The 23,793-nt window shown below is 46.8% G+C and overlaps 1 protein-coding gene across 6 annotated transcripts in view; it reads left to right on the top strand.

Moving 5' to 3' along the window:
* The window catches only part of TRAF7 (TNF receptor associated factor 7), a 152,799-nt gene extending 130,786 nt beyond the window's left edge, over positions 1-22,013 (top strand). For all 6 annotated transcript variants that reach the window (XM_083152756.1, XM_083152755.1, XM_083152757.1 and 3 more), the window contains 14 exons: positions 422-605; positions 2,373-2,507; positions 3,686-3,903; positions 5,680-5,753; positions 5,845-5,893; positions 5,988-6,115; positions 6,210-6,292; positions 7,938-7,977; positions 8,083-8,199; positions 8,441-8,563; positions 8,691-8,810; positions 9,680-9,811; positions 16,590-16,709; positions 17,120-22,013. In XM_083152756.1, the coding sequence (XP_083008882.1) occupies positions 422-605; positions 2,373-2,507; positions 3,686-3,903; positions 5,680-5,753; positions 5,845-5,893; positions 5,988-6,115; positions 6,210-6,292; positions 7,938-7,977; positions 8,083-8,199; positions 8,441-8,563; positions 8,691-8,810; positions 9,680-9,811; positions 16,590-16,709; positions 17,120-17,134 (1,538 nt within the window). In that variant the 3' untranslated portion in view covers positions 17,135-22,013. The remainder of the gene's footprint in view (positions 1-421; positions 606-2,372; positions 2,508-3,685; positions 3,904-5,679; positions 5,754-5,844; positions 5,894-5,987; positions 6,116-6,209; positions 6,293-7,937; positions 7,978-8,082; positions 8,200-8,440; positions 8,564-8,690; positions 8,811-9,679; positions 9,812-16,589; positions 16,710-17,119) is intronic.
* The last annotated feature ends 1,780 nt before the right edge of the window (positions 22,014-23,793 follow it).

Raw genomic sequence — 23,793 nt, 5'->3', positions numbered from 1 at the left:
GCTCGTAGGCGACTGATGCGCAGTGCGTGTTGAAGCTGAATTCCCCCTCCGTCGAACCCGCCTGGAGCAAAAACAGGTCTCATTACTTTTTATACAAACCCTGTATGCTGCCTTTTTTCCCGAAAACACCCATTGTCTGGGGGGTAACTGCAAATATTTAGTATCGCCCCATGTATGAAGGAGGCACTGCAGCAGATATATCCTACAGGTGGTGTTTGCCCATTGTAGTCCATGGGGTACTGATTATAGATGTCAGGGCTACTGATACTTGCTATTGCATATCTCTGTTCTTGTTCCTTTTCCCTTCAGAAAACGTAGTTTCATATATTTGTTGTACTTTTTGTTTTGCATATTAGAATTCTTTTGATCTGCTTACCATACGTGTAACCACAAATTCTCTGTTTTTTTCTCCTCATGCCAGAGAAGTGCCCAGTGGATAATGCCAAACTAACCGTGGTGGTGAACAACATCGCCGTAGCAGAACAGATAGGAGAACTGTTCATTCATTGTAAATACGGTTGCCGCCCCTGCGCCAATGGCAAGCCAATAACGTACGAAGTGGATCCCCACGGCTGCCCCTTCACCATTAAACTAAGTGCCAGGAAGTAAGTCCAATGCACCGTGTGACTCCTTGTGTGCCAGTATTGTATTGCCAGTCTGTGTGGCCCCAGCCTTTCATGTAAGGAGGTGGTGGACTCAGGACCCGTTCACCCCAAACTAGAAGGGATCTAAAGCTATAGATTATTATGACTGCCTACGCCAGTACTTTCATCGATTACAAAGGGTGTCCAAACTACGGCCCATGGACCTGCCATCTGCTTCATTGTGGCTCTCTGACCAGACCACAGTAGTCGATCATTCATGTAACAGTCACGCTTCTCCGTCAGAACTGGGAGAACCGGGCAGCCCTGCTAGAGATATGGGCAGAGTGGTGTTTCACAGCAAGGCTTTTGCTAATGATGTCCACCCGTCTGCCCCGCATACTGGGCTGACCAAGGATGATGCTGACGACATGAGGGCTTGCTCGCCATCGGCGACAGTGTGCGTGACACACTAGATGATATACAAGAAAATATTATGACCGGTCATTGTCCTGCATAAAGCAGGGGTGGGGAACCTCCAGTTTGTCTGGCCCGCCCGACCGTCTGCACGGGAGACCAGGGAGGGAGTCGCGCGTGAGGTGGTGACACGTGCGAGAGCGAGTTGTTGAGCAGCAGCAGTTATTCAGAGGCAGCCGGTGCGTGGGACTGGGAATTAGGGTACTTTTTGAAGTTGCTAATTTTGATATGCCCCCCCCCCCCCTGGAAGGATTTTATCCATTTCAAATGGCCCTTTGATTAGGTTCCCCACCCCTGTTTTAAAGAGTAGTCTAGAGCAGGCATGTCCAACGTTGGCCCTCCAGATGTTATGAAACTACACATCCCAGCATGCTTTGCCACAGTTTTGCTATTAGAGAATGCTAAAACTATTGCAAAGCCTGCTGGGATGTGTAGTTTCAAAACATCTGGAGGGCCAACGTTGGACATGCCTGGTCTAGAGTATATTGCAGTGAATGCGAGGGATTTATGTTTATTTCAAGGAATTTTTTATTCAATGTAGAATTTCTTCTAAGATGTTCATACACTTATAGAATTATCTGCCCAATCTGACTGGTTGGGATGATAATTGGTCATTTCTGTCCATTTTTCATTTTATGAGAGTGAATAGTTCATTGCAATTTGTTCCCAGACATTCCCAGATTCTTGTTCCAACCAGCCAGATTGGAAAGAAAATGTAATGCTGGATACACACCTATAGATTTATCTGTCCAATCTGTCTGGGGAGCACAAAGATCTGGTAATGTATGGGAGCATATGACAGTCACCCATTTGCTCCTTAATGCTGGAAAACGGACCAAATTATTATTCGGAAAATGTGTTAAACCAAACAGATTTAACATGTGTGTCTGAATGGCTTTTGTCTAACAAATGGTAGATTTTAGTTCCCACCAGACAGATTGCACAGATAAAGCTGTAGGTTTGTACCCAGCTTAACTCAGAAAAGAACCCTTACAAATCTGAATCCGTCCCTCCATGTAATGTCATTTGTGCGACATCCACTGCTGGACAACATGTGAAATCATCCCAAAAATGTTTCCTTGTTCCTGTTTTTAAGTTCCTAAACATCATCCGGTTTTATGGGTCTGTGTGAATAGGACTTCACCATTTAGTCCATGACATAAAGACGGAAGTCTGGCTTTGGAGAGGAATGTCTGTACGGGTTTTCCAGCGTTCGATCGCTGATCAATTCCGCATCTATGGGTTCAGGCTGTCTCCCATACGTTCTTACACCACCTTCCTTCTGATTATTTTCTCCCTTCCATTCTGTCTCAGGGACCATGAAGGCAGCTGTGACTATCGGCCGGTACGTTGTCCTAACAATCCAAACTGCCCCCCGCTACTAAAAATGAACCTGGAAGCCCACCTCAAGGAGTGTGAACACATTAAGTGCCCCCATTCAAAATATGGGTAGGTAACAGCCTCTGTAACGGAGCTAGATTGTCATTTTATGGAACTATTCTTTTGCCGCGCACAGATCTATGCACCAAATTAGGTCCACGGGGTTCTTGCCCTTGATTTTGTGACTTCCTGCAGTATTTGTATGCCGCATGACGTTGAAACATGTCATCCAGTCCTGCACTGACGTCACAGTGTTGCACAGATGGGACGAAAGGTTGAAATTATAAAGCACAGCATGTCAGTTAGGCCTGTTGTGATTTCCCTGACAATGCATTGGTGTATCAGCTTTCATATTTGCAGATTTTGTAAAGTACATGCACAGCTACTGTTACAGACTAGTCATACGGCATTAAAACCCATGTAGTTCCTCTTCCCTGCATGGGTGGCGCTCTCCTCTGTCGGGCTTCTAGCACAGTGTGTTCTGTATTTCAGCACTGATATGCAGACCACGCATGTGCTATAAGCACCACATCAGAGAGTGACACCCCGGCCAGGTCTGCAAGGGGTTTGAAGGATGCAGGGAGCTAGAATGAACGCAATATTATATTACAGTGCTGCAGCAGCTGAACAGTGTGATTTCAAAGTGTGTAAGTTCCTTCTGTTACTACAGATTAGCTTTGTCTGCTGAAAATAGAGCAGGAATTTCTACGCTATTTAAATATGAGACAGGAGACAGGATCCATTGTTTAATTTGGCCACCGAAAACGAAACAAAAGTGTAATTAATTTTGGGAGTATCCCGAAAAATGACACTAGGCAGGGAGTTGGTGCGATGTTCCTGATGTGTAGGTGCATTATTGCCACAGACCCTGTGCAAGCACATTGTAGCACAAATTGTCTGCCAGAAAACTGAACGGGCAACCGGCGCGCCGCCGGAGCGGTGTAATGCGTTTGATGGGAAGCAGTGGGTTAACCCGAGATCTAGAAGATAATTTGAGAGCCGTTCTGGATAATTATTACCAGTTGTGGTAGAAGGTTGGAATGCTGGATGTCTGTGGAGACCAGAACGATCACTGTTTAAATCTATAACGATAAAACAAGTAGAAATATTGCCGAAGCTTGCGTTACATGGTGCACGTGTATATCTATTTAGCCCGGACTGGGCTGGACTATTGCAGGAAGTGCTATACCTCGAGGCAGACCTACAAAGATAATGGCTGTAACTTCCCTCTACCCTCTGACCCCTAGGTGCACGTTCATAGGGAACCAGGACACCTATGAAACACACCTAGAGACCTGCAAGTTTGAGGGTCTGAAGGAGTTCCTACAACAGACGGACGATCGCTTTCATGAAATGCAGGTGGCCATGACGCAGAAAGACCAGGAGATCGCTTTCCTTCGCTCCATGCTGGGGAAGCTCTCAGAGAAGATTGACCAGCTGGAGAAGAACCTGGAGCTAAAGTTTGGTAGGACATGTCTCTCACCCGCTTTTCATGTTGTTTGCACAATGTATCCGCATAGGTCCATGAGCCAGCTCTGTATATTCCTCCTTGGCTTTCCTTGGTAGTCATCCGCTAATCCCAGTCACTGCTCTACCGAGCCAGTAAATGTAGACTGGAGCTACTGGAAGACCATGTAATAGTCCAAGTAGGAAATACGTGTGTTGCCACAATGGACAGACATATCCTTGGGCCGAGCGACCTGTTTAGATCATATCTGTTTGGACGTGTCATCCGCAAATGGAGAAGAGTAGAGGTTACACTTATAGCAACCAATTGGTTCTACCAGACTTTTTATAGAATGTTCTTTATCAATTCTGCTTCAAGGCCAATCCGTTGCTATAGTCAACTTGTCTACTTCTCCACAATTTGATAGATCTCCCCCGATGTCTGATAGGCCAGAGATTCTCAAATTCAATTCTATAGACCCCTAACAGTCAAGGTTTTAAGATTATCCATGGTTGAACAGGAAGTTAAATCAGTTTGATTTAATATTAAAGTCACCTGTTTCCAGGCATGGATATCCTGATACTCTTCACTGGTAAAGTGCCCTGATAACTGAGGTCCTATTTCATAACCTTACACAAGCCTGCTTTGCTTACGAATTCGGTGTAAGAATCATTATTCGCATGTGCAGAAAGGGTCTTGCAAAAGTCAGACGCCGTACGATTGACATGCAACATTTGGGGTGAGGAGCGGGTACGGCATCTGTCAACCATATTCCAAAATGTGGGTGTGCCACCTCAGTCACGAAGGTGTAATGGGTCTAGGGTCTGGGTTGTCGGACGCAGAATTCCTGGACTCATGTTTACAGATCTGCCTGTGTAAGCTTCAGCTGATGCAGGTTGGAAGTTCCTGCGAAATGTGACCGAGGGTGATCAGAGTCTGTGTCCAGAGACTTAGCACTTGGATCTTACAATTACAAACCCGAGGCGTCTATCTTCTACAGTCGCCCCCAGCTGTCTATGCACTCTAATTAGAAAGCATTGCACAGCCGTTTCCTGTGCAGTTCCTTACAAATATAAACCAGGGCTCTGTGTTGGGTATTTCCCTGTAGGGTGCTGTCAAAGTGAGGTGTTAGGAGTAGGTGGGGGCTGCTCATTAATGACGTATCAAAGCATACTGTAGATAGTTTCCCTGTAGGGGTTTGATGACTTATTTAGTTCCCTCTACATCCATAATTTGTCCTGCAGTTCTTTTAACTTGATCTCAGTAAGGTGTGTAATGTACGAGGGACAAGAAGTCTGTGATTTGTGGCACCACCATGCTTTGCTGCGCGCCTGTCCCCTGCTGCTTTACTGCGCACCTGTCCCCTGCTTCTTTGCTGCGCGCCTGCCCGCTGCTGCTTTGCTGCGCGCCTGTCCCCTGCTGCTTTGCTGCGCACCTGCCCGCTGCTGCTTTGCTGCGCACCTGCCCGCTGCTGCTTTGCTGCGCGCCTGCCCGTTGCTGCTTTGTTGCACACCTGCCTGCTGCTTTGCTGCCTGCCCGCTATTTTGCTGCCCGTCCGCTTCTGCTTTGCTGCGCGCCTGTCCGCTGCTGCTTTGCTGTGTGCCTGTCCGTTGCTGCACGCCTGCCCGCTGGTGCGTGCCTGTCTGCTGCTTCTTTGCTGCGTGTCTGTCCGCTGCTGCTTTGCTGCGCGCCTGCCCGCTGCTGTTTTCATAACCTACTGTAATCCTGTGAATTTTATCACTACAGACACTTCAAATTGTTTAATTTCCCCTTATCCCTTAATTTCTTCTTCAGATGTCCTGGATGAGAACCAAAGCAAACTGAGCGAAGACTTGATGGAGTTCCGTAGGGATGCATCAATGCTGAATGTGAGTCACTGTAACCTTTGGCTCTCACCTGACTGGGGATCCCGGCTGTCCCCAGCAATTCAGCTCTCACTGTCTTCCCTCTCTTTACCAGGATGAGCTCTCCCATATCAACGCTCGGCTGAACATGGGAATTCTGGGCTGTAAGTATGTGCTTTACACATTGTAGCAGTGACCAATAGTCTTCCCTCTTGGTGCGTTACCACTGACGGCTCATTGTATCCTCGTCTTCTACAGCCTACGACCCCCAGCAAATATTCAAATGCAAGGGAACCTTCGTGGGACATCAAGGCCCCGTGTGGTGTTTGTGCGTCTATTCCATAGGAGATTTGCTGTTTAGCGGCTCCTCTGACAAAACCATAAAGGTGCGAGACCTCTTTCCCCAGAGTTTTCCAGTGTTGCCCATTTACATTGTCCCCATCCCGCCAGGACTGCGCTTACACTGTTGTCGTCTTCCAGGTTTGGGACACATGCACGACCTACAAGTGCCAAAAAACCCTGGAGGGACATGATGGCATTGTACTGGCCCTGTGTATACAAGGGTGAGTTGGTTATACGTTCCCCGATCTTTGTGTCTGAGTAAAGTAGCATTTCTACATGTAGAAGAATTCCTTCTGACAGGTCTGTGGGGGGGGCCTGGTGGTTGTGGTATGACACGCCGACGGTCAGTATACTGACATCGGAATCCTGACCGCTGGTATTCTGACAAGGTGGCGAATGCAAAGATACCTCTTGCGGATTCGTGGCCCCTGTAAGTCAGCCGGCTGTCAGGCTTTTAGCATTCAGGATTCTGGCATCGGTCTACTGACCATTGGTTCGCGTAAGATCGATGGGGGAAAATGGCAACTTAAAATCTTTTTTTGGGTGTGTGTGTCCGTTTGTAAATTTGAGCATGTGGACCCCCAATTCATGGACCGCATTCCCACACAGGTGCCTGGCCCCGCTGCTCTCTGCAAACTTTACCAATCCATTTCATGGGTTTTAAAAGTGTAAAAAAGTTTAAAAGAAAAAAAGCCTCAACTCGAACTTTTCATGTGTCGAATGTTTGCTATGTCGACCTGGTCATATATTTTATCCAGATCCCTTTTGTATGCGTATAGTCACATTAGAATTCCCAATCCATCCACAGACGTGCATGACACCTTACACTGCTAGACATAACAGTCATAGTGCCTTGACCACTGCACTGGCGGTGTCCATATACTAGGGAGACTTTTACAAAGGGAGATGTTGTCCGCGATCCTCCTTGAACTTCTTGGGAACCTCCCGGGGTTGTAGAACTGCACACAATACACTGTATACAGTCCTTTTCCATACGATGTACCGTGTGTGGTTCTAGCCAAGCCACCGGAGGCTTGGCAATGAGATACATCTCAGCACTTTCCGCTCTGCCGCTGTGATGCTCATGGAACCGCGCATCACATCGGACCCGATGTCAAAGAAAGGATATTTGATTTCGACACTCTTTCATACGATTTATCGGTGTGATCAGTTACGTGACCAAATCGCTCTGAAATTGCCGTAGTGTTTGTTAAAAACCTCAGATCATAAGTAGATGGGTTAGAAATAGCTGGACTGTATTACTGTATTATTGTACTTATGGAGGCGGTAGAAGCCTGGAAGCAGCAGAACCCGCACAACAGGACACCTTGTAGATACCAGAACACATCACATTGTAATGCATATTCATTCTCCTATTGGTAGAAACACCAGTCAGTTCTTTTAGTTACGTGATATTATTACATAGCGTGTGTATCTTTTGGTCTACAACAACTAGGTCGATAGGACATTAGGTCGACACAAGCATTAGGTCAACATGGGCTAGGTCGACAGTCGAAAGGTCGACATGGACATGGACATGGACACAGTTTGAAGTGCACCGCATCCCCTCACTTCGCTCGCAATGCTTCGGGGCACACTATTTTAGGGTTAGTGGATGGTAGGGCATGAAATACCGCATGTCGGCTCAAAAAACATTGAAAAACCCCATGTCGACCTTTTGACTGTCGACCTAGACCCCTGTCGACCTAGACCCATGTTGACCTTGTTGCCTGTCGACCTAGTGGCATCGACCCAATGCTTGCGCCCATTACGTACTTTCTTTATACTGTACATCCAGTACCTGAATTATTTGGGCTCCTGAGGTTCTACCTTATATTCCACTCCTCATCTCTGTCCCCTCCACAGGAGCAAGTTGTACAGCGGTTCTGCAGACTGCACGATCATTGTGAGTATTGACAGGCACACTCGGCAGGATGCGTGGATGGGGGAGAGCGACAGAATGGCCACTCACCAATAGTACCACACGGTCTGACGCTGCCTCTCTGTTTAGGTCTGGGACATCCCGGCACTACTGAAGGTGAACACTATCCGGGCACATGACAACCCAGTCTGCACCTTGGTGTCCTCCCACAACATGCTCTTCAGCGGCTCACTGAAAGCAATCAAGGTCCGTGCGTCTCTGCTGATGTGATAATCATTTAGATTAGCCTCGTTTGGGTAAAACCTTAAGATACCCCTATTGGGGTAGGTAACGGCTGTTTAGAGCTGATGAGAGATCTTTGTCCCATGTGGGTTGAATTGGATTATTTTTGCTTCCTGGCATATGTGGTAGCAGACTTGATCCTCAAGCGCTGGCACATATGTGAGTGTTCAGGGTCACGTCTGATCTTCCTCTTTTACCCGTGCAGGTTTGGGACATAGTGGGAACAGATTTAAAACTGAAGAAGGAGCTGACCGGCCTTAACCATTGGGTGCGAGCGCTTGTGGCCTCACAGAACTACTTGTACAGCGGCTCCTACCAGACGATCAAGGTAAGAGACGGGATATAGGATGGGTCCTATATCTACGGCAGGAAACCGTGGCAAGTGGCACAGCCACTAGGATTTTGCCACATTAAAACATGCAATTTCTTATTGAAGTCTCTTTGCTGCCATCCAGATATGGGACATCAGAACCTTGGAGTGTGTCCATGTCCTGCAGACGTCCGGAGGAAGCGTGTACTCCATCGCGGTCACCAACCATCATATAGTGTGTGGAACGTACGAGAATCTCATCCATGTGAGTCCTAGTCTCCCGATTCTAACCAGATCAGACCCGATGACCACCGTAACTGATATTCTTACACCTTCTAGCTTTTTGTTCACCTCCCTTCCAGAGTACACCTGAGGGTGACATTGCTCACCTATGGTCAGGCAGAAAGAGAACCTGTCCTCCCAAAGCTTTAGTATAAGTCGCATCTGCTGTAAGCAGGGTTAGTGGCAACTTCTGCAAGACCACGGTCAGGAGATCTCTGGTGCTTCCACATGAGTTTATCCATCACAGGACAGATAAAGTCCTGCCTATGCTGCAGCTTGACGTTTAGGGGCTATCTGCAAAATCAGACCGGTTCCACAGTCAGCGTGTTCTCTCTTAAAGGTTTCACCCACCGTTTGCACATCTTGGGATGTGATCTTACCCAAATGACGCCTGTGACCTAAAAGCAGAGACCTGATATGCTGGGTAGTAAAAGGTGCAGACCTATCTACTTGGAAATATCGCCCCCTTCAAGAATCCCGAGATCTGTCCATTTTTGTCACCAAGTGACATCAGCCAAATGTTTCCAGCAGCCCATTCCTACTCTGTCCTCCTACAGGACATGTGCACTGGAACCAGGGGGGCGTTTCCATATAGGAGGCAGCTAAATTTGGGGTAGCAGTGCTGAAACCGGATTCACAGGGCAGACGCTGGAGTTCTATCACAGTGAAGTTCTGTGGTATAAAGGTTCTGTTAGTTGCGTTCTTGTCTCCGGACCGGATTGAGAGGTGCGGGGAGTTACACAGGAACGTTTAAAGTGAATAGATAAATGTTACGCCATACTCCCAGTTTATTGCTTATTTTTAGTATTCTAGATTGTTTTAGTAACTATAATATGTTCTTATGTGTTCCAGGTCTGGGATATAGAATCTAAGGAACAAGTCCGTACATTAACCGGACACGTGGGGACGGTGTATGCATTGGCCGTCATCTCCACCCCAGACCAAACCAAGGTTTTCAGTGCCTCTTATGACCGGTCCCTAAGGGTATGTTGATGATTTGTTTGTTACAGTCCCTATCTACAAATGCTCTGTTGCTGGAGCGGCTTTGCTTTGTGTGTCTCTGTATATGTGTACATTTTCTCACAATGTAGTTTCATGGTTTCCCCTCCCCTGTATGTACATCTACTGCCCTGGGGTGGCAGCTGCTGATATCACCCATACGTCCTCAGTCAATGTTCAGAGAGTGATGGCAGCAGTGATCGACCCAGGGCACCAGACATACAGGAGGTCCCCCTGCATGTCTGCTGCCCTGGGGTGGCGGCTGCTGCTGTCACCCATATGTTATTGGTCAGAGAATTAGAGGGGGATTTTCAGTGTCACCCCCAGTCCCCCCTCAAATGGAACTTTCCACAAATTTATACTTCGTTACCTTGATGCTTTAGAAGATGATTCATTCATTGATGAAAAAAAAGGTGCATAGGTGCAAATTGGTTCCCATCCTTAGTAACCGTATACACGTAACTTACACCTTTCTTACATTGGATACTAATATATGTATGTATGTGTGTGCCGTATACATGTAACATGTCCTGCATGGGGAAGGGAATCAGGCCTGCTACAGTGTATAATGTTACAGTACAGGGGAGGTGTATACATGTAACTGGTATCCTGTGTGGGGAAGGGTTTAGTGCTACAGTGTATAATGTTACAGTACAGGGGAGGTGTATACATGTAACTGGTATCCTGTGTGGGGAAGGGTTTAGTGCTACAGTGTATAATGTTACAGTGCAGGGGGAGGTGTATACATGTAACTGGTGTCCTGTTTGGGGGCAGGGTTCAGTGCTACAGTGTTAAATGTTACAGTACAGGGGAGGTGTATACATGTAACTGGTGTCCTGTGTGGGGGAGGGAATCAGGCCTGCTACAGTGTATAATGTTACAGTACAGGGGAGATGTATATACGTAACTGGTGTCCTGTGTGGGGAAGGGTTCAGTGCTACAGTGTATAATGTTACAGTACAGGGGAGGTGTATACATGTAACTGGTATCCTGTGTGGGGAAGGGTTTAGTGCTACAGTGTATAATGTTACAGTGCAGGGGGAGGTGTATACATGTAACTGGTGTCCTGTGTGGGGAAGGGAATCAGGCCTGCTACAGTGTATAATGTTACAGTACAGGGGAGGTGTATACATGTAACTGGTGTCCTGTGTGGGGAAGGGAATCAGGCCTGCTACAGTGTATAATGTTACAGTACAGGGGAGGTGTATACATGTAACTGGTGTCCTGTGTGGGGAAGGGTTTAGTACTACAGTGTATAATGTTACAGTACAGGGGAGGTGTATACATGTAACTGGTGTCCTGTGTAGGGAAGAGTTTAGTGCTACAGTGTATAATGTAGCACTGAACCCTTCCCCACACAGGACGGGTCTGGGACGGATATTAGACAGCACTTACATCGACAGCCATTACATCGACACCATTAGTTCGACAGCTCAATAGGTCGACATGGTTTTAGGTCGACATGGTTTTAGGTCGACATGGTTTTAGGTCGACATGTCATTAGGTCGACATGTCATTAGGTCGACATGTCATTAGGTCGACAGCTCATTAGGTCGACATGTTTTTAGGTCGACACTACCATTAGGTCGACAGTGTCTATGTCGACAGTCAAAAGGTCGACATGGGTTTTTTCACTGTTTTGTGGCCGAAGTGTCGACACAGTCGACATGGACACAGTTTGAAGTGTACCGCAGCCCCTCGCATCGCTCACTTCGCTCGCGATGCTTCGGGCACGGTGCCTCGCTGCGCTCGGCACACTATTTTATTCTCCCACCACGCCCTAGTGGATAGTAGGGCATGAAATACCGCCTGTCGGCACATGTCGGCTCAAAAAACAGTGAAAAAACCCATGTCGACCTTTTGACTGTCGACATAGACACTGTCGACCTAATGGTAGTGTCGACCTAATGAGCTGTCGACCTAATGAGCTGTCGACCTAAAACCATGTCGACCTATTGAGCTGTCGAACTAATGGTGTCGATGTAATGGCTGTCGATGTAAGTGCTGTCTAACAATAGTCCGGATACCACATGTAACTGGTGTCCTGTGCGGGGAAGAGAATCAGGGCTGCTACAGTGTATAATGTTACAGTACAGGGGAGGTGTATACATGTAACTGGTGTCCTGTGTGGGGAAGGGAATCGGGGCTGCTACAGTGTATAATGTTACAGTACAGGGGAGGTGTATACATGTAACTGGTGTCCTGTGTGGGGAAGGGAATCGGGGCTGCTACAGTGTATAATGTTACAGTACAGGGGAGGTGTATACATGTAACTGTTGTACTGTGTGGGGGAGGGAATCAGGCCTGCTACAGTGTATAATGTTACAGTACAGGGGAGGTGTATACATGTAACTGGTGTCCTGTGTGAGGAAGGGAATCAGGCCTGCTACAGTGTATAATGTTACAGTACAGGGGAGGTGTATACATGTAAATGGTGTCCTGTGTGAGGAAGGGAATCAGGCCTTCTACAGTGTATAATGTTACAGTACAGGGGAGGTGTATACATGTAACTGGTGTCCTGTGTGAGGAAGGGAATCAGGCCTTCTACAGTGTATAATGTTACAGTACAGGGGAGGTGTATACATGTAACTGGTGTCCTGTGTGAGGAAAGGAATCAGGCCTGCTACAGTGTATAATGTTACAGTACAGGGGAGGTGTATACATGTAACTGGTGTCCTGTGTGAGGAAGGGAATCAGGCCTGCTACAGTGTATAATGTTACAGTGCAGGGGAGGTGTATACATGTAACTGGTGTCCTGTGTGAGGAAGGGAATCAGGCCTTCTACAGTGTATAATGTTACAGTACAGGGGAGGTGTATACATGTAACTGGTGTCCTGTGTGAGGAAAGGAATCAGGCCTGCTACAGTGTATAATGTTACAGTACAGGGGAGGTGTATACATGTACAGTAACTGTTGTACTGTGTGGGGGAGGGAATCAGGCCTGCTACAGTGTATAATGTTACAGTACAGGTGGGTGTATACATGTAACTGGTGTCCTGTGTGGGGGAGGGAATCAGGCCTGCTACAGTGTATAATGTTACAGTACAGGTGGGTGTATACATGTAACTGGTGTCCTGTGTGAGGAAGGGAATCATGCCTGCTACAGTGTATAATGTTACAGTGCAGGGGAGGTGTATACATGTAACTGGTGTCCTGTGTGAGGAAGGGAATCAGGCCTGCTACAGTGTATAATGTTACAGTACAGGGGAGGTGTATACATGTAACTGGTGTCCTGTGTGAGGAAAGGAATCAGGCCTGCTACAGTGTATAATGTTACAGTACAGGGGAGGTGTATACATGTAACTGGTGTCCTGTGTGGGGAAGGGAATCAGGCCTGCTACAGTGTATAATGTTACAGTACAGGGGAGGTGTATACATGTAACTGGTGTCCTGTGTGGGGAAGGGTTTAGTACTACAGTGTATAATGTTACAGTACAGGGGAGGTGTATACATGTAACTGGTGTCCTGTGTAGGGAAGAGTTTAGTGCTACAGTGTATAATGTAGCACTGAACCCTTCCCCACACAGGACGGGTCTGGGACGGATATTAGACAGCACTTACATCGACAGCCATTACATCGACACCATTAGTTCGACAGCTCAATAGGTCGACATGGTTTTAGGTCGACATGGTTTTAGGTCGACATGGTTTTAGGTCGACATGGTTTTAGGTCGACATGTCATTAGGTCGACATGTCATTAGGTCGACATGTCATTAGGTCGACATGTCATTAGGTCGACAGCTCATTATGTCGACATGTTTTTAGGTCGACACTACCATTAGGTCGACAGTGTCTATGTCGACAGTCAAAAGGTCGACATGGGTTTTTTCACTGTTTTGTGGCCGAAGTGTCGACACAGTCGACATGGACACAGTTTGAAGTGTACCGCAGCCCCTCGCATCGCTCGCTTCGCTCGCGATGCTTCGGGCACGGTGCCTCGCTGCGCTCGGCACACTATTTTATTCTCCCACCACGCCCTAGTGGATAGTAGGGCATGAAATACCGCCTGTCGGCACATGTCGGCTCAAAAAACAGTGAAAAAACCCATGTCGACCTTTTGGCTGTCGACATAGACACTGTCGACCTAATGGTAGTGTCGACCTAATGAGCTGTCGACCTAATGAGCTGTCGACCTAAAACCATGTCGACCTATTGAGCTGTCGAACTAATGGTGTCGATGTAATGGCTGTCGATGTAAGTGCTGTCTAACAATAGTCCGGATACCACATGTAACTGGTGTCCTGTGCGGGGAAGAGAATCAGGGCTGCTACAGTGTATAATGTTACAGTACAGGGGAGGTGTATACATGTAACTGGTGTCCTGTGTGGGGAAGGGAATCGGGGCTGCTACAGTGTATAATGTTACAGTACAGGGGAGGTGTATACATGTAACTGGTGTCCTGTGTGGGGAAGGGAATCGGGGCTGCTACAGTGTATAATGTTACAGTACAGGGGAGGTGTATACATGTAACTGTTGTACTGTGTGGGGGAGGGAATCAGGCCTGCTACAGTGTATAATGTTACAGTACAGGGGAGGTGTATACATGTAACTGGTGTCCTGTGTGAGGAAGGGAATCAGGCCTGCTACAGTGTATAATGTTACAGTACAGGGGAGGTGTATACATGTAAATGGTGTCCTGTGTGAGGAAGGGAATCAGGCCTTCTACAGTGTATAATGTTACAGTACAGGGGAGGTGTATACATGTAACTGGTGTCCTGTGTGAAGGAAGGGAATCAGGCGTGCTACAGTGTATAATGTTACAGTACAGGGGAGGTGTATACATGTAAATGGTGTCCTGTGTGAGGAAGGGAATCAGGCGTGCTACAGTGTATAATGTTACAGTACAGGGGAGGTGTATACATGTAACTGGTGTCCTGTGTGGGGGAGGGAATTAGGCCTGATACAGTGTATAATGTTACAGTACAGGGGAGGTGTATACATGTAACTGGTGTCCTGTGTGGGGAAGGGAATCAGGCCTGCTACAGTGTATAATGTTACAGTACAGGGGAGGTGTATACATGTAACTGGTGTCCTGTGTGGGGGAGGGAATCAGGCCTGCTACAGTGTATAATGTTACAGTACAGGGGAGGTGTATACATGTAACTGTTGTACTGTGTGGGGGAGGGAATCAGGCCTGCTACAGTGTATAATGTTACAGTACAGGGGAGGTGTATACATGTAACTGTTGTACTGTGTGGGGGAGGGAATCAGGCCTGCTACAGTGTATAATGTTACAGTACAGGGGAGGTGTATACATGTAACTGGTGTCCTGTGTGAGGAAGGGAATCAGGCCTGCTACAGTGTATAATGTTACAGTACAGGGGAGGTGTATACATGTAAATGGTGTCCTGTGTGAGGAAGGGAATCAGGCGTGCTACAGTGTATAATGTTACAGTACAGGGGAGGTGTATACATGTAACTGGTGTCCTGTGTGGGGAAGGGAATCAGGCCTGCTACAGTGTATAATGTTACAGTACAGGGGAGGTGTATACATGTAACTGGTGTCCTGTGTGGGGGAGGGAATCAGGCCTGCTACAGTGTATAATGTTACAGTACAGGGGAGGTGTATACATGTAACTGTTGTACTGTGTGGGGGAGGGAATCAGGCCTGCTACAGTGTATAATGTTACAGTACAGGGGAGGTGTATACATGTAACTGGTGTCCTGTGTGAGGAAGGGAATCAGGCCTTCTACAGTGTATAATGTTACAGTACAGGGGAGGTGTATACATGTAACTGGTGTCCTGTGTGAGGAAGGGAATCAGGCCTTCTACAGTGTATAATGTTACAGTACAGGGGAGGTGTATACATGTAACTGGTGTCCTGTGTGAGGAAAGGAATCAGGCCTGCTACAGTGTATAATGTTACAGTACAGGGGAGGTGTATACATGTAACTGGTGTCCTGTGTGAGGAAGGGAATCAGGCCTGCTACAGTGTATAATGTTACAGTGCAGGGGAGGTGTATACATGTAACTGGTGTCCTGTGTGAGGAAGGGAATCAGGCCTTCTACAGTGTATAATGTTACAGTACAGGGGAGGTGTATACATGTAACTGGTGTCCTGTGTGAGGAAAGGAATCAGGCCTGCTACAGTGTATAATGTTACAGTACAGGGGAGGTGTATACATGTACAGTAACTGTTGTACTGTGTGGGGGAGGGAATCAGGCCTGCTACAGTGTATAATGTTACAGTACAGGTGGGTGTATACATGTAACTGGTGTCCTGTGTGGGGGAGGGAATCAGGCCTGCTACAGTGTATAATGTTACAGTACAGGTGGGTGTATACATGTAACTGGTGTCCTGTGTGAGGAAGGGAATCATGCCTGCTACAGTGTATAATGTTACAGTGCAGGGGAGGTGTATACATGTAACTGGTGTCCTGTGTGAGGAAGGGAATCAGGCCTGCTACAGTGTATAATGTTACAGTACAGGGGAGGTGTATACATGTAACTGGTGTCCTGTGTGAGGAAAGGAATCAGGCCTGCTACAGTGTATAATGTTACAGTACAGGGGAGGTGTATACATGTAACTGTTGTACTGTGTGGGGGAGGGAATCAGGCCTGCTACAGTGTATAATGTTACAGTGCAGGGGAGGTGTATACATGTAACTAGTGTACTGTGTGGGGGAGGGAATCAGGCCTGCTACAGTGTTTAATGTTACAGTACAGGGGAGGTGTATACATGTAACTAGTGTCCTGTGTGAGGAAGGGAATCAGGCCTGCTACAGTGTATAATGTACATCACTTTGCTCTTCTTCCAATAGGTCTGGAGTATGGATAATATGATTTGCACCCAGACACTGTTGAGACATCAGGGCAGTGTTACCGCACTGGCTGTGTCCCGGGGTCGTCTGTTTTCAGGAGCGGTGGACAGTACAGTAAAGGTAAGTGGCGGTTGTCATTGTGTGGTGGCTTAGTGCAGCACTGCGTGTACAGATAGCATCCCAGGCCTAGTGCAGAGAGCCTGATGTATCTGCTCACCTAGGGACTGGCATGTAAATCTCTGCTAAGACCGAGTGTCACAGCTGCACATAGAACATCTAGGAATTATCTCCCTGTAGCCGCAGTATAACGTTATGTAATATAGGGTTTCTATTATCATGTCCCCCTCTGATAACTTTCTTCCCCACCGTGTGTCTGGGTATTGTCAAGCTCCCATATCATTGTAGAGGAGGCCAATGGGAGCACACTTTGTACCTGACTCCTTGTGGTTCCCCCACCACACCTGAAGCAACGTGTCCTGCCACAGTGTTTGAGAACCACTCATCTGTAATTACCTTTTCTCTCATCCCAGGTCTGGACCTGCTGAATGATACAAAACTCTGCCAGTTGCAGCCTCCGCCTGGATCGCTGTTACGTCTTCTGCAGGCCTTCCACATATTGCCACGGACATCACTGTCCCGCTCAGACAAAAAGACAGATGTAGTAGCTGCTAGTATGGACCCAAGTCCTCTTCCTGTGCTTGGTCTCCTCTCCCTGGAGAACTCTGGACCTGTAACCTTGGATGCACAGGGAGAAGCCAATCCATGCTCTGAGCCTAGGATGTATATACTGTAGTGTGACTGGTTAGCACTGCCTTTGAGGAGACCTCCAGCTGCTGCTGTCATGATCTGTGTCCTGGGATGCTTCCTCCAGCTGTACACACACACCAACCTCTATCCACCTGGGCTTCCTGCTCTGCATGTTATCATAATGTGACCCCACCAGCCATAATATAACAACCACTAGAGAAAAGTGCACCCTCTTTATAACCAGGTTTTCTATTTATTTCTCTACGTTTTGAGTTATGTTGGTATGAGTTATCCTGCACATTATACCATGCACCAGATTTGCTTTGATCAGTATGCGCACGGCTGCCGCTGCAGCGTCTTCCTATAAGCCAGCAATGTATAAGGCCCTCCAGCTGTTGATGAACTACTCATCCCAGCATGCCCTGCTACAGTTTTGCTATTCGGCCATGCTAAAGCTGTTGCAGGGCGTGCTGGGATGTGTAGTTCAAGAAAAGCTGGAGTGCTGAAGGTTCCCCATCCCTGCTGTACGGCAAACAGAAGACAAAATAGTACAGTATTCCCATCCAGGGACCTAGCACCAGTGGCAGATTCGATGGGCCAAGTGGTTCGATCTGTCGTCAAATCCTATGGCCCAAGTCTCCAGTGCCCAAATGACTTTATACATTTATTTTTATGTATATTATTTGAATTGATTTTTACCAGCATAAGTGATGCAATGAGACTGTTACAGCAGGGTCGTTAGAATAAACGGTAATATTCCACTTTTGTAAGTGCCAACTGTGATGGAACACCGCGCAGGTTAGCGAGACCTACAATGCAGCAACCCAGGGGCATGTACTGATAGAACTATGGGGGTAATGAATGGGATTGTGCCACCCCTTCCTACATTGTCCCCTATGTTCATAAACTACGGTGTATATGCCACAGAATTTAACAGTCTGCTCAATAGGTGGCGCTGTTTGCCCGTGCAGTCTATAAGGAATGTTTCATCTGTTCTCTCTCCTGGCCTATACGCAGCTGTGGAGTAATGGTATCTACTACAGTATCATTTACTTGTTGGTGGCAAAATGATGTTGACCGGTTTCTAATTACTTCCAGTCCTGTATCCAAGGAGTACAGTTATTAAGACCTCAAAAAGTTGGGATATTGCCCCTAGCAACCAATCAGATTCTGTCTATCGTCTCTATTGCATCCTTGAATATGATCGGTAGAATTTTATGGATGCAGACAAATGCTCATCTCTTATGGACAGATGGAACAATGCCCCACAGAGACCACATAATGAAATAAAGTAACATAAAGCAAGGGATATAGGTTTGTATATACACTATATGGACAAAAGTGATTATTACACCAACATGGACTGGAATGATGTTGTTTCTTGATACATATAGTTATAGTCAAAAGGTCTTTGTACGCTGAAGCATTAGGATTGCCCTTCATTCGAGGTAAGGTGGCCCAACCCTAATCCTGATAACAGCCCCATACTAATCTCCCTCCTCCAAACTTCACAATGGGCATAATGCAGTCAGGTAGGTAATGTAGTCCCATCTTCAGGAGTGGTTCTACCATTCGGCAGCTGACTAGGGTGCTGGGATCTGATAGGGTGCTGCTGCGTCTGCCCATTATAAAACTAATAATTTCTACAAGGAAGACATCCTTGTCGTACTTAATGGTGGCCGTGGCACTTCTAAAATGCCCTCTCCGCACTTTCATTTGAGGGGCTGGAAAGTAGTGTAGGGCTGTAGACTTGTCCCAAAAAAGAAAAGTTTCCAAAGTCTTGTGTTTGTGCTTTACACCACACCATCCGATGCTTGGTGATGTGAGGCTTGAATGCAGTTGTTCGACCATAGCAAACCCATTCCCTCCCGCCGCACTGTTTTTGTGCTTACATTAATACCAGTGGAATTTCGCAACTCTTCAGCTACGGAATCAGCAGAGAATTGGTGACTTTTATGCACCATGCGCGTTAGTAGTCTGTGAGCCCGCTCTGTGATGTTACGCGGTCTTTCACTTTGTGCTTGCGGCTGTTCCACTTCAGGATAACACAGCTGACCATGGAATAACCAGCAGGGATGAAATGGCAGGAACCGTCTTATTGCAAAGGTGTCGTCCTATCACAGTACCAGGCTTGTAGTCACTGAGTGCTTCAGAACGACCCATTTTGTATCACTTTGCAGATGGAGACTGCATGGCTAGATGCTTGATTTTAGACACGTCACAACGGGTCAGATTGAAACACCTGAATTTGATAAATAACAAGTGTGGCCAAATACTTTTGTCTATATAGTGTATATAAGCAACAGAAATATATTTAACTGAAACAAAGGTTGGCCATCCATGGCTCTAAAGCTTTTGAGGAAATACAGGACCACTAGCTTGGTCCTCTACTTATTTCTCTTCTAAATAATCTCATATGCTCCTTTGGCCTCTAAGACCAAGGGGGTTATTCTAGTTCACTCGCAAAGGCACAATCTAACTCTCTGCACATGTTACATCAGCCCCACCTGCAGTGCATATGGTTTTGTCCATTAGAGAGTGATTGTGCCTTTGCGAGTGAACCAGAATAACCCCCAAGTCTGCACTGGAAAGACACCCATCCTCTCACTTCTCATTGCCATACTCCTTTCTCCACATTGGTTACCCATTGCCACCTCAAACTTGCCCACCCTCTCCCTTCTTACCTTGTGTCTTATTGTGTCTGCTTTCTGAACCTGCGTGACCCATGGCCATCTCATAGTTAGCCTGTCCAAATCCAAGCTCACTACCTCCCCTCCACCTACAATGTCCTATTTCTCTCCACCTACAATTTCCTAGGCCTCTCCATCCCCTTACATTATATGCCTCTCCACCTACAATTTCCTAGGCCTCTCCATCCCCCTACATTGTATGCCTCTCCACCTACAGTCTCCTAGACCTCTCCTTCCCCCTACATTATATGCCTTGCCAACTACAGTCTCCTAGGCCTCTATTTCCCCCTACATTATATGCCTCTCCACCTACAGTCTCCTAGACCTCTCCTTCCCCCTACATTATATGCCTCTCCACCTACAGTCTCCTAGACCTCTCCATCCCCCTACATTATATGCCTCTCCACCTACAGTCTCCTAGACCTCTCCATCCCCCTACATTATATGCCTCTCCACTTACAAACTCCAAGGCCTCTACTTCCACCTACATTATATATGCCTCACCAACTACAGTCTCCTAGGCCTCTATTTCCCCCTACATTATATGCCTCTCCACCTACAGTCTCCTAGGCCTCTATTTCCCCCTACATTATATGCCTCACCAACTACAGTCTCCTAGGCCTCTATTTCCCCCTACATTATATGCCTCTCCACCTACAATCCCCTAGGCCTCTACTTCCCCCTACATTATATTCATCTCCACCTACAATCTTCTAGGCCTCTCCTTCCCCCTACATTATATGCCTCTCCACCTACAATCTCCTAGGCCTCTACTTCCCCCTACATTATATGCCTCTCCTCCTACAATCTCCTAGGCCTCTCCTTCCCCCTACAGTCTTCTATGACTCTCCTTCCATTTCAAAGACTTCTGCTCTGCTCCCGATCTCTGAAACTCCTTATCTACCCTACCAGCTTCTCCTTCACATGTCTCCCAAAACCCTCTTTATGCTTGTCTACCCTACCACTTCTTAGACCATCAGTTCCACTCCATCCACCCTCTCCAATGAGGGAGGTGGATCAAATTGACGTAAGAGTGCATGTCCATAGCAACCAATCAGCTTCTGCCTTCATTTTCACAGAATGTACTTAATAAATGCTAGCTCTGGATAACTTGTCCCCTTCTCTACACTTCTGACGGTTTGGTACATTTCCCCCGATGGCCCTAGCCTCTAGAGTAGCGTTTTCATGGGCAGGATCCTGTACCCTGTGTCTGCCTTACAGGCCCCTGTACTACTATAACCTTGATGTGGCCCTTACGCTGTTTGCTTGCGCACATGGATATTGGTAGATGGGTTTGGTGCAGTTGCCGGACCATGGCGCCTCCTGGGGTGTTGCACCAAATATCTGCAATTCGGTTTATTTGTATTTATTAAGTTTCTCAACATTCTAGTATTTGTATTCTGACTTTGGGGTGCTACAGAAGTGGTTGTGCCCTATGAACAGCTGGGGAGCCACAGATCACCTATGCTTAAGCAGGGGAGAGCGGGAGTGTGTGCGTGCTTACCCCAGCTGCCTGGACTAGTGCCACCCGTGCATGTATATACTGTATATTTCTGATTATTATTTCAAATGATGCTAGATAAGGTTGGTGCTTAGATTTAGTAAATGATAATGCAATGCCTACACATGGCGGCCTAGCCTGGTAGCTGTTTATCCAGGCAGCATATAATCGGAGCTTGTGCATCAATGAGTGAGAGTGACGATCATCTTCCATGCCATCCACGTGTAACACTACATGCAATGCACACTGCTGTATCTCACAAGTAACAGTACCCCCCCCCCCCCCCCCCACACACACACATTATTTTCTCCGCAGCTGACCTCCAGGTACGCCTCCCCATTCGCACCGCTCCAATCTCCTCTCACACTCCGGATTTCAACTCTTATTTGTAAGCCCACTTTTTCTACTGTTTTTAAATACTGTATTATAGAATTTTAAGCAATTTCTTCATTTCCAATAAAACTGAAATGGAGTCAGAGTCTTATATATAGGATTGTTATGGCTTTTTATTTATCTGTATGTTTTATAGACTGTAATAACGGTCTAGGGTTATCAATCACGGCATAAATACAGATGCGGATCAGCGGCACAAAACACTGGGGGACTATCGTGAAATTCTATATAGCGTTTTGCCCTTCAGCCGACCTCTGCTGTCATACAGAAACTCCTGCAACTGTCCAGGCAGAGTCCTATGGACAGAAATAGCTGTGCATATGAGAACAAGAACATTGGATTTAAATTGGACATTGCTTTACATATTCGGATATTAACAATGAACAAAGAAGACTTGGCCCCCACTAAGCCTCCCTCCACTTTCTCCCCAGCGTCACTTGTTACTGCCGGAACCCCGGCTGGCTCCTGACGTTATTGTTATATGTGTACCTAGCTTAAGAGGTTGTATCAAGCAGTGGAATATTTCGTAGTGACCAATCGGCTTTTACCTATCATTATACAATGTACTTGATAAATGTTAAGTCACAGTTGATCGCTTGCTATGGGCAATTGCTCCACTGGTCCAATTCTCCACTATTTTCCCTCCTTAATCTATGAACCCCTATGAGAGGAGCACATTTACAATAAACATCTCAACCATATACAATTTTTAGCCTATTGGCCTGAATCAATATTTACAGGAGTACAGCCTATCAGATCACAGGAAGCTAGTGATGTCACTGACACAGAGTACCTACAGTATGTGAATTAATATGCTCCGATCTGGACATGATTACAAATGCTAAACCTATTAATAATATAGCTATATTTAATTGCAGAGGTTCTTAGCATAATGATGGCCATTATTATGGGCCTTCCCTCCGCACCCAAGTGACCTCTATCAGGCAGGTCCCTAACACTACTATGGGACAAATACAGGACCCCCCAAGCCAGGCCATCAAAACAACGGCAGAGCAGCGTGATGACTCCCTGGAACTCTAAGCCAGTGATCTAATGAGAGACACCGGAAGAATGAGGCTGAAAAGGCTAAGAGAGGATGAGGCTGCAGAGACAAAGGGAGGATATGGCTTAAGAGACACAAGAAGGATAATGCTGGAGAGGCACAGGAAGCATAATGTTGGAGAGACGGGGTCAAGATGTGGCTGGAGAGACACAGGAAGGATGAGGCTGGAGAGATAATGGAAGAGTAATGTTAGGGGGAGGATATGCGAAATAGACACAGGAAGGATCATGTTGGAGAGACGGGGAGGATGTGGCTGGAGAGACACAAGAAGGATAATGCTTGAGAGGCACAGGTAGCATAATGTTGGAGAGACGAGGAGAATGTGGCTGGAGAATTATAGAGAGAGAAAGCTGGAGAGCCATGACTGGCAGGGTTACACTGAAAAGGAATAGTAATCTTTGTAAATACACCAAATGTAAACAAACCCATAATACTGATACAAATGGTAAGTAAATACAAATTATATAAGGGAAGATCACAATTTGTCCTCTCCCCAAACTTCTGTTATTATTCATTATCCGGCTGAACCGATGTTGTATGAGGATGATGCTGGCTGTGGTCCCAGGTAAACAAGCTGACACACCATGTGATAGCCTATATGTAGACTGTGAACACACAAGGATAAATCCTGAGACTAGACACTGGCCCTTATTCTGAATCGTGCGACCGGAGCCGCACACGGTGCTCCGGCCGCACAAACCAATCCCCGCCCACACTACGGATCGCCACGGCCGTCCGTACACGGACGGCTGGCGATCCGCATGAAAATGGTGGGGCGTACGCCTCCACCATGGTGGGAGCTGCCCCCTG

The sequence above is a fragment of the Crinia signifera genome, chromosome 7, assembly GCF_055691185.1.
Source record: "Crinia signifera chromosome 7, ASM5569118v1, whole genome shotgun sequence".
NCBI classification, from domain to species: Eukaryota; Metazoa; Chordata; class Amphibia; order Anura; family Myobatrachidae; genus Crinia; species Crinia signifera.
The sequence above is the reverse complement of the archived record's forward strand: the minus strand, read 5'-3'. Positions and strand labels throughout refer to the sequence as shown.